Source organism: Spinacia oleracea, chromosome 3, assembly GCF_020520425.1.
Source record: "Spinacia oleracea cultivar Varoflay chromosome 3, BTI_SOV_V1, whole genome shotgun sequence".
NCBI lineage: Eukaryota > Viridiplantae > Streptophyta > Magnoliopsida > Caryophyllales > Amaranthaceae > Spinacia > Spinacia oleracea.
This window is the reverse complement of record NC_079489.1, coordinates 58136004-58153425: the sequence shown is the minus strand read 5'-3', so window position 1 is coordinate 58153425 and position 17422 is coordinate 58136004. Positions and strand designations below refer to the sequence as shown.

At 34.2% G+C, this 17422-nt stretch overlaps 1 protein-coding gene across 1 annotated transcript; it reads left to right on the top strand.

The window, feature by feature from the left end:
• Positions 1-828: 828 nt before the first annotated feature.
• LOC110805624 (uncharacterized) lies at positions 829-2306 on the top strand. Its single transcript, XM_056839150.1, has 4 exons — positions 829-946; positions 1037-1154; positions 1254-1555; positions 2086-2306. The coding sequence occupies exons 1-4, from the start codon at positions 829-831 to the stop codon at positions 2304-2306; spliced, it is 759 nt and encodes a 252-aa protein (XP_056695128.1).
• Positions 2307-17422: the final 15116 nt, after the last annotated feature.

Sequence of the window (17422 nt, the reverse complement as noted above, 5' to 3'; positions counted from 1 at the left end):
ACTTGATCTCACTGAATTATTAACTTGTTAATTAATAATGAACCGCATTTATTAGACTTAACATAGAATGCATACTTGGACCAAGGGCATTATTTCCTTCATAGATTTGATGTTAGAAGATTTGGATAAGAAAATCAGAGTGCATAATCTGACAATTGTGAAAGGCAAGAGAATAACAACTTTCATACACTCTAGAACAATGGTTCTTACTTGGCTAAAGGAGTTCACGAATGGAAGAGAGTTAATAAGGCATGGGGTAACTCGATTTTCTACCTCTTGCTTGACTTTAAGATGTCTAAATGAGCAAAAAGGTCCATTATTAGCCATGTTTACATCTTCAAAGTGGAGATCATCTAGGTTTGCTGCTTCTGTAGAAGGAAAGAAGGTTCAACGAATTATTTTGGATACTCGTGGGTTTTGGAGTAGTGTAATAATGTGTTTGAAAGCTACTCTTCCCTTAATTAAAGTGTTGAGAATGGTGGACTCGGATGAACCTTCCATGGGATTCATTTATGACGCAATGGAGCAAGCCAAAGTTCAAGTCAAAGAAAACTTCAACAACGTGGAGAAAAAGTGAGTAATTCAGTTTGTTTTTCTTACTTTTGTTTCATTTTACATTACCTTAAATACTTTAGAACTAATTTATGTGTTATATATTTTGCTTGTAGTTACAAACCTGTGTTGGACATTATTGACCGGCGTTGGGAAGCTCAAATCCACAGGCCATTACATGCTGCCGGTTATTTTTAGAACCCACAAATTCATTATCGACCAAATTTTAAACCTAGTGCAGACATAAAGATTGGCCTGTATGCTTGTTTGTCAAGAATGGTCCATGACCCTGAAGAGCGAGTTACAATTGATTTGCAAATAGATAACTTTCATAATGCAAGAGGGTTGTTTGGATTTCCTACTGCTGTGATGACAAGAGATAAAAAATCTCCAGGTTCATTTCTCATTTTTTTTCTTTTAAAGTTCTAACTTTTTAATACTTAATGATGGTTTTAATTAGTTTGGTTTCTAACTATTGGTGTAGCTGATTGGTGGGATTCATATGGGGATGAATGCCCAGAACTGAAGAAATTTGCTACAAGAATTTTGGGCTTAACATGTAGCTCATCTGGTTGTGAACGAAACTGGAGTGCTTTGAGATGGTAAGTTATCGAAACATAATTGATTTAAAAGCAATAGCTTGTTGATTAAGTGAGCCTTTACTATAAAATAAAATGCCATATTCTTTTCCAATGTTATAGTAAGGTGCATACAAAGAAGAGGAACCATTTACACGCTCAAAAGATGAATGATCTGGTGTTTGTAATGTACAAACTTAAATTGAAGCAAGAACAACTAAAGCGAGCTTCCAAGTATCAACCCCCAGTTGTTCCTGTTTTAGATGAATTGTCATCAGATGATGAATGGATAAAAGAAACTGAGGATCCTGTTCTTCTAGAAGATGGAGCATGGTTGAATGTCCTTGATAGAGCAGCAAGAAGAGCAGCTAGAGAAGCCTTGAATATAATGCCTGGGAATGAGGAAGAAATCAATCAATCGCAAAGTAAGTTTTTTTACTAATGTATAATTTCCTTGCATGGTATTTGAGCTTTTTGACCTGTTATGGTGAACAAATGTCCTGAAAACAAGACTCAGGACAACTAATCTCTTTTGCAGTTCCATAATTTTCATTTTTTGAGCTTTATTGGCAAATTGTTAGCATGTTGGGTGGAATTATTTACTGGTGTTTTATACTTTGTGGTGATCCTTCATGGATCAGTAATATGCTCTCATAGTTGTAGATAGTTCCTTGTGTCCGAACATATATTCAGGCACTGTCAACTAATAGACCAGGAAATGTAATTTGCCTGCCATGTTCTTTAGAGTTCAAGCAATGCTGATTTTTTACTCAATGTTCGGTAGAAATGTTGTCTGGTGAAAAAGAAAAGAAAACTTAATTGTTTGGTGTCCTAAATTGAACTGATGTTTGTTAATTATATGAAGCTTATTTGTAATATAATGTATTGTATCTTTTATCATTAAACTTTTACTTTTCAATTTTTTGTATGATTTACAATTAATTCATTCCCGTAGATGCGAGTGTCGAGCAACTTGAAATCAGTGACGACGAGAATGATGTGGTTGCTTGTGTTGCTTCAAATGAGGTTCATGATTCTGGAAACTTAGAAACTGATTTTGGTGAAGGTGATGGTGATGATTATGATTATGATGATCTCAATGTCACGGGAACCGGAACATCGGGGGCATTAAGTGATTTTGCTGATGACGAAAATTTCGGCTATGATGAAAATTAATTTGTGTTGTTGGTTATTTACTTATTTAGATTAATTACTAAAAGTTGTAATGCTTAAAAAATATTTTCCTTGTATTATTTGGATTTTTAAGCTTTAAAAGAACATTCGTAGTATTTTGTTAACCATGTATGACACTTATATCGATCTTATGTAAGCAAAAGTGTGTTTTTGGGTCTTATTTTTATTAGAAAATCATGTACTAGTCCACCTTCAATCATTTCACTCGCTCAATTTGTCAAATTTGTAGGATCTTACTATCCTACGATTCGATCCTACCCCCCTCACTGATCCCAAGTGGGATCCCGATCCTGATAACCTTGATCCTCGTATCTAAATATTACTTTTCACAATGAAATCATTGACCATTCTGTTTAATTCATATTACATCCCAGTTGCCACGCATATCAATTTGTTAAACAATATGGTATAATTAATAAATTGACAACTGAAGCGTTCCCAGAAAAATTAAGCTTGCCTAAACAAAGTTCTCCGTAATATTCAGATCCAATTTTCAATCAAATAAACAAAAATTTGATAACCAATTGTGCAGCTCGCATATGTTTATTGTATGCATCTAGATTTTACTTCAGTCAACATAAAACTAATAGAAACCCTATATCTTTACACACCAAATCTACTCACAATCCCCATACATCAAAATATACTAACCAAAGTAAACACAACATCAGAAAAAGTAAACACAACATCAAAAAACGAATAAGAACTAGAAAACCTAATTTAACTTGTTAGAAAATAAAATTTAGAAGGATAATTACCTAGGTAACAAAAGAAATCGAAAAAAAAACCCAGAATTGAAGGTAGAACGAGAATATGAGAAGAAGGAGAGAGTGTTCGCAGGAGAAGAGGAGGACGAAAGAGAGAGAGGGGAGGAGGGTGAGAGAGAAAGAAATTCTGAAAATTGGGGGAATGGGGGAAGTCATTCAACGCGGGTAAGTTACTAATCTACCCTTACTATTTTCGTTTTTTCGGGGAGATCTTTGGCCGTTGGATTGGTTTGATCAACGGCTGAGATTAGTTCTCAGTTCTCATCTTAAGGGGTGGTTCTTACCCGATCGATTATATATATATATATATATATATATATATATATATATATATATATATATATATATATATATATATATATATATATATATATATATATATTGAGGGGAGTTTTTTGGAGAGCATTTAGAGCGTCCACGTAGGATTTCCACGTCATCACATATCATTAACTAATGTTCTAGGTTTATTATAAAAAAAAATTAGAGTCTTGCCATGATTAAATTGGTAGATAATATGATAAAGATAGATTCCAACAAAATTTTATCCTATTTCTCTTCTACGTTTTTGTATATACATATACATATAAGCTAAGTTCCTTTTTCAATTATGTAGCCACCCTCACCAAGCACATATATAAAAATAAAAAAATAAAAAATGGTAGAATATTACATTTTTTTTATTCGAAAGAGGAAATAAATCAGCAAACAACAACCAAAAAACAATGCAAATAAAACCACAACTACAAGATTAAGAGGGGAGAGGGAATTAGGCGAGGAAACACAAAACCCACGTAGAATAGTACGTGGTATACTCGAACGGTTGAACCTCTTCCGTAGTATTCTTTAAAGTCGACGTGAAGCACAAACTTTAATTCAAGGAGGGCGATTCCTGCAACAAATTATAGTAGACTGCTACTGTGCAATTGACAATTGATGACAAGGAATTAATTGTCTTTTTTTCGACACAACAAACCACAATCTAGGTGTGAAAATTACACGGTTGCAAGCTCACATGTCTCCATAACATTCACGACACATGCGAGATGGCCAGAAGTAGTGGTCGGGCAGAAGTAAGGAAGACCATTATTTGCATGATGTGGCAGTAGTTAAATAAATAATTAACAACAATAACATTTCTGCAATACATATGTTAGCACGTTGGAGTTCCAAAAGAGGGTATTACCTCATGCTCATATAATTCTATTGTAGTTATTGATAATAAATGGTGAATGTTATTTCAATTACCTTAATAATAAGGATTCCATTCACTTTTCATTCCCCTCTTATTTTTTTTGGTTACATTAGAACTTAGGGTAGAGGTGACAATGCTATTTGATGCTTGTATTTCACGATTTGGAACTTGGATGACCATATAGCGTAATAAAAGGTTTAAATTTTCACCCAAGTGTTTGATTTATGTCTTATGATGGCCTTCATTGTTACCCAATGTCAAAGTTAAAAATTGGTGTAATCTGATATCTTGATGTACTCAAACTTAGGCATTAGATGTATTTTTCAACAATAGTCGCGCAAACTCCCAACTTCTCTTTTTTGAAGTTCACTATGGCTGGGGCCTGGGGGTAGGTTGTAGGATTTGCCTACTCAACATTGAGCTATCTTAAAAGGGTGAATGAAATTTAGTTAAAAGTTGTCGATTTCCGTAACTTCTACTAAGCTACAAAACTTTAGATTAAACTCAAATAGTTGAAGTCATTAGTAGACCAAGCAGCCTGCTAAAATTCAAAAAATAACTTCACTCTAGGCTTGAACACAAAGCCAACAATCGCTTAAATTTATTTATTTTGGTATAGTGAATCCTTATTACTATAAATATGTAACTAATATTATTCAAAAAAAAAAATTTAAAAAAAAAGATAAATAAGCACCCAATAAAAAAAGTTAAGAGATAAATTTTGCTAAGAATAAAATAGATAAATAAGTACTAAGTAAAAGAGAAAAAAGAAATACAATTATCACCTTTAAAAAAATAAGATAGAATTGGAAACAAAAAGAGTTACATGAGGGGTATATCTTTCTAAAGTATTTTACTTTAAAAAAGAACTATAGTGTGGGTTGAACAAGATAATGATAGGGAGTTATCTTAAAGTTTTTATTTTAAATTTTTTTTTTTTTTTTGTAATTGTTAGTTTTAGTTTTCACGTGGGAATTGAATATAATAGTTAAAGAAGAAAAATAGATAGAATAGTCAAATTTATAGTATATAGGTTTCATTCTATACAATAACATACGTGTAATATACGATTAATTTATCCTACTTAAGCGCATAACAGGCGCATAATAGGTTTCAAAGCTGGTAAGTCCTACTTAAAATAAATAACCAAATAATTAAACTATATTCTAAAATATTATATTAGTAATTAAGTAAATAAAGTCCTACTTAAACTAAATAACATTTTTTTTGGAATTAAATTTTTTTTGGTCAACTTAACTTATCCAACCAATAAAATGTTATCACACCAATCTCCTACAAACGTGTATAGAGTACTAAATATTTAATTAGTAATTAAGTAAATAAAGTCATACTTAAATTAAATTCCAAATAATACATGTTCTCGGATATGCATAATATACAATTAATTTATATTGGATTGAAACGCAATAAATGTTGGCGTTTGATATTTACCAGGAATTGAATCCATTGTCGTAGCTAAAATGGATGGAACAACAAATGAGCACCCCAGAGCAAAGGTAGCAGGAATTTTGACACGTTTTCATTTTTTGCCTTTGTTGTAATACGACTGTCGAGTAGCCTCTTTATGTGGAGATTGCATCAATTTATATGTTATGGTTGTGAAGAAGATTAGGAAGGATGTGCTATAAAATTTAGCAAGGAAATGAGAGTAACATTGTTTTTTTAATTTGTACGGGTTTATGTAAATGGGTAAATGTTGAGGATTTAATATAACATAAGAGAAAATGAAGCAAACTCTAAGGGATAAACTAAATAGAATATGGGGCGAAATAATAAGGGCAGAGGGAGTCTATACTTATAAAAAGTATATGTAATGATTTCGTTGAGATCACATGAATAACTAACTCGAGTTTTACCATTATAGAACTAACCATTTCATAACTCGGTTTTTCTATGAGTGCCTTTTTTTTTGAAAGGTAAGATGAATAATACATTGAGAGCCCCTCCGCTCGAGGGTCACTCATAAGCAATCACTACAGACAATAGAAAATAACTGCGGGCTATTACAAGGATCTATATGAAGGAAATAATGCCCTTGGTCCAAGTATGCATTTAATATTAAGTCTAATAAATGCAGTTCAGTATTAATTAACAAGTTAATAATTTAGTGAGATCAAGTGAGCTGAATGCCTAGCTAGAGGCCGCTTCAGTTCAAGTGGAATTAATGATATTAATCCACAGCTTACTCTTGACTGAACCCGTAGGGTCACACAAATAGTACGTAAACGGATCAAGTATTTTATGGCATTAAATACTCCATCTATGGATATTCGGAATCGACGGATCTTGGTTTCAGTGGGAGCTGAGATCGTCAAAGGCAAGAAATGAATACTCCGGAAACGATGATATTGCCGAAAACGGAAATATGGATCATATCGGAAATATAGATATTATCCAAGTCGTAGATGTTGCCGGAAACGGAAACATGGTACGTATCGGAAAATATTATCGGAAATGGAAATATTGCCGGAATCTGAAATATTGCCGGAAACGGAAATATTGTCGAAATCGGAAATATTATAGGAATCGGAAAATAATTCCGGAAACGGAAATATTAAATATTTGTTCGAAACGGAAATTAATTCCGGAATCGGAAATGTTAAATATTGTTCGTATCGGAAATGAATTCCGGAATCGGGAATTTAACCGGAAGCGCATCGTACGAATTAGCATCGGACGAGACTTGCTAGACGAAGGCCCAGCACGAAGCCAGGCCTGCGTCCAGCAAGCCATGCGCATTAACACAACACAGCAAAGCCTCGCCAGGCCCAGCGCAAGGCCAGGCCCAGCAAGGCCATGGCGCGCGAGCGAGCTCGTGGGCTGCGGCCTGTGCTGCTCGCGTGGGCCGCAAGGCTTGCGCGGGCTGTGCGGCTCGTGCTCGTACTCGTGCAACGCATGTGTCCAATACAAATCCTAAAGCTAATGGAATTTGTTCTATGATTAAATCCTAATCCTAATAAAGATAGAATTTGTTCTATGATTAAATCCTAATCCTAATAAAGATAGAATTTGTTTAATAGAATTTTAATAGAATTCTAATTAAACAAATTGGTATCCTAATAGGATTCTAAATTCTTTTCCATGACTCTATAAATATGTGCCTAGGTTCACAAATTTATATACAAGTTTTCAAGTATTCAAGGGTAAGATTTTCAAGCAAAAATCAGCCAAACACTTGCACCCTAATAGCCGAAAATTCTAAGAACCTTAAGGGCGATTCTAGTTGGTCAAGCTTAAGGCGGATCCGGACGTGCTGTGGACTTTCTACGGAGGGACGACACTTGGAGTCCTAAAGACTTGTTCTTGTTCGGTTCGGGCGCAGATAGGGAGGGCACGCTACAAAGTGTATGCATCCTAGACTAATTATATGATTATGTGCAATTAATTTGATTCCTGGCATTAAGGTTTTTCCGCATGATTTATGTTGTTCATATGTATCATAACCTAACAGTGGTATCACGAGCCTATTATTATTTGCATAATCTATAAATTGCTTAACATGGTTAAATTTTACAAATTTGCAAAGAATTAAAAAGGGGTGATTAATTTTCGTAATTGTTAATTAATTGCAAATTGCGTTTGTTTAATTAATATGTACGCAGTTTTTCGGCAGTTTCTTCGTTACTCAACGAAATCGAGTGATTTTTGTGTCAATTCCGCATGTAAAAGGCATTCTAAAATTTTGACAAAAAATTAATTTTTCGGCCGAACCCAGAATTCCCAAATTCGAAGCCTAACTATGACTTTTCGGAGGTTTTAGTTTTTGGAACGCAAAAATTTGTAGATTTAAGATGTTAAATTGAATATTTGCGATTCTTGTTGATAAATCTTGAATTTTTTTATTGACCTACTGTATATGTTTAACAAATTTGAATGCCTAGACTTGTTAATTATACAACCTAATTTGTAATTATGATTAATTTGTTGAAATTCAAATAATTTAGAATTGATTTGATTTTCATAATTAATTAATGATTTAATTAGGTACCCGTGATTAAAAACCACCATAAAAATTGTTAATATATGATAAATTTTAAATTTTTATGACCTAGATTTGAATCCATGTTAATCGGAAATTAATTGATTAATAAATTTTTGATTTTTCGCCCTAAAATTATGAAAATAATATGATTTATTGTTTTGTCATTAAGTTTAAATTAAAAGTTTTAATTTTATAAATTCGCTCATAAATGTTGCACGCATAAAGCAATGGAAGTTACATGTTACCCTTAAGGGGTGTTGTATAGTGCGGCCACGCGACGACGAGCAAGGGAGCTCGTCGCCCATGCGGTACGAATGCAGCGAGCAACGAGCGTGGCAAGCACAAGGCAATGGCTGCCTAGGGGCTGTGTGCTACGCGTGTGGGGCGATGGGGCGATGGGCAAGCAAGTGCAGCGAGCAAGGCAAGCACGCGTGGGTAGCGATGGATGCTGCGCCACAACGTGCGTTGCCTCGCCCAGCAGCACGCCAAGGCAGTAGCCAAGGAAGTAGCCAAGGCAGCGACAAGCGCAGCACAACGTGCACGCGGGCAGCGTTGGTTGGCTTGTCCAACAAGCGTTGCCCAGCAGCGCGCCAAGACGATGGGCGAGTGGGCTGCGCGCAAGCGTGGCTCGCTGGGCCTGACGCATTGATGCGTTGTTGTTGCTTGGGCTTTGCTGTACGATCAATCGAGTGACAAGGGGTTGGTTGCTTGTTGGACTTGACGAGGCATGGGCGCAAGCCCATGGCCTTGTCTTGACCCGATTGGTTCGTTTTAATTTTAATTTGAAATTTTCAGTTCGGAAATAGTTTAAATTAACTTTAAAATTAATAATTTAAATTTTTTTCTCGGATTTTAATTTTGAATATTATAATTATTATAAAATTTTAATTTATACTAATTATTTTACTAAAATTAAACCTTGAATTAATTTAAATTCGTTTAATTCAACTGAAAATAAATTAATTGGGTTCGATTATAATTTTATATGAGCTTTAAATTTTAATTAAACTTGTATGTTTCCAGTTAGACTAGAAATACATTTTTATGTTTAAAATTAGTAAAGCATATTAAGTTATTGGTTTAAGTGGGAGCATTTTTAGTCATAAACTCTTGATTAGGTCTACAAATCCTTTAAGGTTAAAACAACTTGATTAGAATTAATAAGGAATGAATAATTGGTAGATTATTGGTGCCCTTGATTAATTGCTCCAAATATTTATGTGATTCATAACATGTTTTACTAACCAGCTATGTGGGGCATTCATGATAATGAATGGGTGAATGATATATATTGTATATGTACTGTTTTGCAGGTTATGAAGTGACTAGTATGACCCAAATAGGATAGAAAATATGGTTTGCGTACCATTAATTTGAATGTAATTGGTCTAATGCACCAAAGTTTGTTTTTCAATTCAAATATGGTCTGCGTACCATCAAATAGTTGTAATTAGTTTAATTATAGCTTATCCTATTTGAAGAAAATGTAACCTCCCATGGTAAAATACAAGACGGAGTTTCCAATCCATTTTCAAGACAGACTTTGAAGTTGAAGCTTCAAGATGAAGTCGGGCCATACTAGATCACATTTATCTTATGCATGCTTTAAGTTATTTATTGCTTTAAATATGTCTTAATTATGCATGAGATTATGGCTTGATTATGTTGCATGATTAAGGATTTTAGTTCACTTAAAATCTAACCAACATAGTAAGAGCCTTAAGTTCCAAAGTTTAAAAATTGAGTTAAAAGGTGCCATGCCAAAATAACACTTACTTGGATAACCTTTACATCAATCTAGTAATAGTTTTACGCTCAGCGAGGTGTTACTTATTGATCTTAAAGGGGTAAGGTACACAAATAATTGTGAGTACATGTTAGTTTTGGTGAAACTCAACGATATAAGTAAGGAGTCCTTTTATGTCGTGGCAAATTCGATAGGTTTACCTAATAAGCTCTTAGACGTACCTATCAACCAAGAGTAGTTTCTAGACTATTAGCAAAAAGCTTTTTGCTTACCTAAAAGATTTTAGAATTTAGTCTAAATACATAAAGTGCTTAATTCTTCAATGGGTTTTAGGGTCTTGGAATCATTTTATTCACACCTGCCGGAACAATAAATTCGAATAAAATGCTAATGACTTGTTTAAATTGCATGATTGCTTTAATTTCAAGTTATTATTCATGATAAATGTTTAGACTTTGCATGCTTCAATGTATGTTTTAATTATTGTTTATAATTAAATATCTTTTACTGCAATAAATCCTTTTTAGAAAGGTAACAGTAAATTTCCTCGATTGGTAATGAATCCAAGAACGATTCATGGAAATGAGAGAAAATGAGCAATTCAAAATGTACGTTTCTTATAGCGACTTTTAGGGTTGTTTTCGAGTATCAAAGTCGAATGGCAAACCGATTGGTGCTTGTGAGTTCAAAATACAATGTAGTTTTGAGATCATAAAGCATTGAGTTTAAACGCTCATCTTTACCAATGGTTAACAACCTAACATCTTTGTCCATTTAATTCTCGAATGAGTCTAGTCCCTAGACATTCGAATAGATCGATGCTTAGAGAACTTTAGAAGCTTCTGGTAAGATCATCTAGTTGAAACAAAATATTCAACATAAATTAAAATGGTAAGAACTTTGTTGGAGTGACATTGGACATGTCTAAACAAAGTATAAAAGTCAAATCTAGAGAAATCAATTCTTGAGACTATAAGAAAGGGTACAAGAAATAGGAAAACAAGGAACAAATGAAAGAAATTTTACGATTTCGTTTCTACCTATAAGTTCATGTTTAAAGAAAAGTAACCTAGCAATCAAACTTCCTTGGTATCATATACCGCTTGAGGTTCTTACTTCGGTAATAACTCAAACAATGGAAGCTAGGCTACACTAATGGCCCTCAAGTGGGAAATGAAGCATGGCAATGCTACATTAGTTGTGGGGTCATTTGGTTTGTTTTAAGTCCTTTCAGAGGCTGGAACTTAACGGCTATTCCATTCCATAATAAATATACCTGAATTTTTTCTTCAACACAGAAAGACTCACATTCAAGAAAAACAAAAACAATGTTTGTTTGTTTATTTGATTGAAATGGTCATTTACGGGTTGAGTCAATATGCTTGATTAAAACAAACAACTCTTTAACAATAAAAACTTTACTAGGTTCAAATCAACCCCTTGATTTGAGTTCCACTAATCTTTGGCATTGTTTCTTAGACCATATCAACAAGTTAACATTCATAAGCTCTATTTTGATGAACTTTTGAAAGTTGATCTCTAGATCAATTCAAGACAAGCTAGTCTTGCTTGTTGAAAGTAACAAAAGATATGAACTATTGTTAGAACGCCTAGACGATAGAGTTCAAAGCTAAAGAAAGAGATTTTATATATGACTTTATTATTTCACCTAGATTTGAGTGAATATTGGTTTATTTACTCAAAGTGATATAAGTTTGAATCTGTTTGGCTAGTTCAAAGATTCAGAAGTATAAATCTCACTTGGCAAGAAATCATAAAGATCTAGGTTAGATCATGTTGATGATTACTTAAGTCAAGAATGATCATCAATGATTGTGTGTAGTAAATTCACAATCTAGCTCCATAAGATATGGCATATCTACATTGGAATGATCGAAGTCAATAGGTAATTGATTCGATCAATGATGAATCATAAAAGACTTTTCCTATAATTTCTAAAACAAAATGCTCAACTACCACCAAACTAAACCAAATTCGTCAAAGCTATTGAAAAGTAATTTCAGAATATCTTTCCATAATATGTATCTAAAAGAGTTCCTAAACTCAGTGGGAGCTTAGTGTTTGTTATTCAACAAACTAAGGCCCAAGTATAGATATATGTTTCATTGTGATTTATTCAAATGAGACACAAGGGTATTGTTTCTACCACGAATTTTTGAGAACATAATGTTTGTTTGCTCGAAATAATGTCCTTTTGGAGATTCGTTTCCAAAATGACAAGTGGGAGAAAATAGACCTCGAAAGTCTTCGAGGCGAACAACAAACATAAATGGACATTCCGGAGGCTTTTCGAAGTTCTTCAGAAAATCCAAACACTTATTCTTTAAGGACTTTAGAAGTGGCTTTAAAGAATAGACATCTCTTAGAAGACTTTACAAGTGCTTCAAGGAGAACGGAATATTCAAAGGACTTTCAAGTGGCTATTGATATTCTATTGTTTGATGTTCTATACCCAAGTAGGCATAGAGTTCAAGTCACTGAAACTATGAGATTCTTCTATTAGATAGTGAAGAAACATAGAGTTCAGGTCACTTAAGCTATGAGATTCTTCTATTAGATAGTGAAGAAACCTACAACTTGCAGTCTAACTATTATCATGTAGATTAATGAGTTTGTGACTTGTAAGAAAGCTATGACGAAATATAGATTCCCTAAAATGGTTAGAGGCCATATATAGACTCAAATGTTTTAGATGGTTAAAGGCCATAAAACATAACCAATGTTTTGATGACAAAATTGAAATTTTGTTGATTTGCAAGAATGGTTTACACCAATTGGTTGCAAATTGGTTTTAAGGATAAAAACCATCAAACATGGAATTGTGTTCACACACAAAGCTAGATTAGTTGCTAAAGGTTACAAGCAAATTCACGGCGTGGATTGTGTTGAAACCTCATGCAAAATCGTAATGCTCAAGTCTATAAATCAAGCAATAATTGCATATTGGTACATATGGCAATTGGATGACAAAACATATTCCTCAGTCAAATGTTGGAAGAAACTTTGTACATGGCATGTCATAGGATTTGTGCATCCAAATAACGCTTGAAAGGAAAGCTGGCTTATGAAATCTAAGTACAGATTTAAGCAAGCAATTGGGAATTAGAACTGTATTTTAGTGAAGCTAATAAGTATTTTAGTTTCATAAAATGTACATGATTCTTATAGATATATAAGAAGTTTAGTGGGAGTACGTAAAACTTAATTGGTCCTATGTCTATCGCACACATATCTCTCTATTGTGAAATAACATTCAAATGCTAATGACTTAGATTTGAAATTATTCATCAATGATGGACCATGGCGAAACTTAGTACATACTGGGTATTAAGATCTATTTAAAAAGATCTTATAATATTGTTTTGGATTAAGTAATGGCATTTACTAAATCAAACACGAAAGACTCCATTGAAGACATTCGACCCATATGAATAAATCTAAGTAAAGAATGTTTGAACTATGTATAAGCATTTACTAAGTTAAACACCAAAGGATCTAAGTGAGATTCTTAACCTATATTATATGTCAAAGAATTTAGCTGGATTTAGTATCGACTGAAACTAGATGAGCTAAAAGTTACATGAATAGAATTCAATTGGGAATTATTCTGCGAAAGAATTTATCATGCATGATATAGTATGAGGATCGCCAAAAATGTATCGTATGGCTTTAGGCATAACGGACATATACCAATCTCTATTGGTCTAAGTAAAGATCAAGTAGATTGAGATCAAGAAAGATTTATGGTACTTGAAAAATTACATAGGAATAGTTCTTGATTCAAGGAAATAAAGATATGCTAAATATTGATGCTACACGCATAAACACTGGCAAAGGATCAAGCAAGATCCCTTTGGAGTTAAGCATTGGCAAGGACGAGCTACAAAGCATCATGTTTTGAAATGACAACATGGATTGGAGACCATAGGTTGTTGCGTGGGAAATTAAATATTAATTTCTATGTTCTAAGATACAGCCGGAAAGTCTTCCACATATCCGTGAACTGCTTGGATAAGAAAATCCAAACAAAGCGTCACTAGCAACCTATAAAGTTGAAGTAAAAGTACTTATTACCTAAGAAGCAATGAAACAGGGTTGTTTATGTTAAATTGTTCTTCACTGAACTTAGGTAGATCACATGTCTGTTGACTTAATGGTTCTTCATTGCAAAATGCGTAGAACCACTAATGTAGCAAGAAAGACCAGATCACAAAATAAACATACTCAAAAGATCTTATCATCATATCTCGAAGAACATTCGATGAAAAAGATATTAAGATTGGCAAAGCACGATAACTAAACCTATGCAACAAGTGAGAAGCAACACTCACATTGTAGCACTGGAAATCAAGCATAGCTTTGAATTCCATGAACTGTTTTAAAGATGGGTTTGAGGCCCATGGTTGTAAAAAGTTGGGGTTGAACATTTATCATATATGAAATGTATTTTCTTATTCCATTTAATCTTGGTTTAGTATTAAATGATGAGTCCCTTCAATTTGACGATATATTCAAGATAGACTGTCAGGACCAGTCCTGTGACTAAGAAATGTCTATCAAGTGAACTTGAATGTCAAAAGTTGAAAAAGGTCCCTGGTCGGAGTTTTCTATAAAGATGGACGCATAGAAAACGTTAGACGACTAGAATGCAAGATGACTAGTAGTTCTGTTTCTTAGACTATGTGGACATGGCAATGTCGTAATCATTTGCATAGATACTTACTTTGGGAAGACTAGTATCGGACAGACCTATGAAACTTTACTGTAAGAGATGAAAATCTTTCATAAGTAAATTTCATTAAAATTATTAGACACTAAATCCTCAATACCTGAGTAATTTGGGATTACTTGTTTGAGAACTGCTTACTTTGACGTTGTCAACCGTCGCACCGTAAAAGGAGGCTATAAAGGCAACGCTCAGGTAATCACCTATCAAACGAAGTCTAATCTCAAGATCGCAAGATTGGGATTGTCCTCCCATAAATCGGGATGAGATGCTGAAAGTTGTACAAGGCCACTCGGAGAGCTAGAAACTGTAAAATGCATGGCCGTGCTCAGATGAATCATAGGCTATGATTATATGTTTTATTTGATCAGTTGAACTGCGAAATCGAGAAACACCTCTGGACATAATAAGGATAACAACTTTTACCTTATGTTCAAGAGCAAGCATCGAGCGACAAAGGAATTAGGAAATGCACACTTGTCCCTAAGGACAAGTGGGAGACTGAAGGAAATAATGCCCTTGGTCCAAGTATGCATTTAATATTAAGTCTAATAAATGCAGTTCAGTATTAATTAACAAGTTAATAATTCAGTGAGATCAAGTGAGATGAATGCCTAGCTAGAGGCCGCTTCAGTTCAAGTGGAATTAATGATATTAATCCACATCTTACTCTTGACTGAATCTGTAGGGTCACACAAATAGGACGTAAACGGATCAAGTATTTAATGGCATTAAATACTCCATCTATGGATATTCGGAATCGACAGATCTTGGTTTCAGTGGGAGCTGAGATCGTCAAAGGCAAGAAATGAATACTCCGGAAACGATGATATTGCCGGAAACGGAAATATGGATCGTATCGGAAATATAAATATTATCCAAGTCGTAGATGTTGCCGGAAACGGAAACATGGTACGTATCGGAAAATATTATCGGAAATGGAAATATTGTCGGAATCTGAAATATTGCCGGAAACGGAAATATTGTCGGAATCGGAAATATTATCGGAATCGGAAAATAATTCCAGAAACGGAAATATTAAATATTTGTTCGAAAAGGAAATTAATTCCGGAATCGGAAATGTTAAATATTGTTCGTATCGGAAATGAATTCCGGAATCGGGAATGTAATCGGAAGCGCATCGTACGAATTAGCATCGGACGAGACTTGCTAGACGAAGGCCCAGCACGAAGCCAGGCCTGCGTCCAGCAAGCCATGCGCATCAACACAACGCAGCAAAGCCTCGCCAGGCCCAGCGCAAGGCCAGGCCCAACAAGGCCATAGCGCGCGCGAGCTCGTGGGCTGCGGGCTGTGCTGCTCGCGTGGGCCGCAAGGCTTGCGCGGGCTGTGCGGCTCGTGCTCGTACTCGTGCAACGCTTGTGTCCAATACAAATCCTAAATCTAATGGAATTTGTCCTATGATTAAATCCTAATCCTAATAAAGATAGAATTTGTTTAATAGAGTTTTAATAAAATGCTAATTAAACAAATTGGTATCCTAATAGGATTCTAAATCCTTTTCCATGACTCTATAAATATGTGCCTAGGTTCACAAATTTATATACAAGTTTTCAAGTATTCAAGGGTAAGATTTTCAAGCAAAAATCAGCCAAACACTTGCACCCTAATAGCCGAAAATTCTAAGAACCTTAAGGGCGATTCTAGTTAGTCAAGCTTAAGGCGGGTCCGGACGTGTTGTGGACTTTCTACGGAGGGACGACACTTGGAGTCCTAAAGACTTATTCTTGTTCGGTTCGGGCGCAGCTAGGGAGGGCACGCTACAAAGTGTATGCATCCTAGACTAATTATATGATTATGTGCAATTAATATGATTCCTGGCATTAAGGTTTTTCCGCATGATTTATGTTGTTCATATGTATCATAACCTAACACTATATACATTTAGTCACTAATTAGATGTCCAACGCTAGCAATCCAATCAGCTGCTCTATTAGCTTCTCTAAAAATATGCTTGATTTCCCACTTGTCGAACGAGATGAGGAGTCTTTTTAATATCGTTGATAATGTTGTAAAGTTTCCAAGGGATAGGCCAAATCCCTTTAACTGAGTTGATAATGAGGAGGTTTTCACCTTCAATGTAAGGTCCTATGATATTGTGACGCTTGGCTTCTTGAACATTTTAAATATTAAGAACATATTTATACTCCAACTTGAAAAGGGACCTATTTTAACTTTCTATTATTGGTATAATTTATAAAACACCTATTTATATACGATGATATAATAAGATAAAATGTACGAAAATTTACAAACTCGTGCATCGCACAGGATTCAATACTAGTTCATTTTAATTATAAGATTTTATAAGCTCTATCTATAATAACTTTCAATAACTATATTTAAGTTTTCATACACAATTAATATTTAGATTATAAATCGTACATGGCACGGATACTATATTAATAGGATAAGTATATTAATCATCACCTAATGGTTTAATTGAAAGTGGTCGGGAAACGGAGCCTTCAAGTAGCTGAAAAAAGTAATCAATTTGAGATAAAATACAACTTTCATCTGAAGTCGAGATAAATCAGATACAAATAGTGAAAATACTGCAAAGCCCCAAAAATTCATTAGGCTAGAAAAATATTGCTATTAGCTTCTTGCCCTGTGATCGGTTT

Coding starts and splice junctions, on each gene's coding strand:
- LOC110805624 (XM_056839150.1), top strand. CDS start 829: ATGGTCCATGACCCTGAAGAGCGAGTTACAATTGATTTGCAAATAGAT. Junction 947..1,036: donor AAGAGATAAAAAATCTCCAG/GTTCATTTCTCA, acceptor CTATTGGTGTAG/CTGATTGGTGGGATTCATAT. Junction 1,155..1,253: donor AACTGGAGTGCTTTGAGATG/GTAAGTTATCGA, acceptor CCAATGTTATAG/TAAGGTGCATACAAAGAAGA.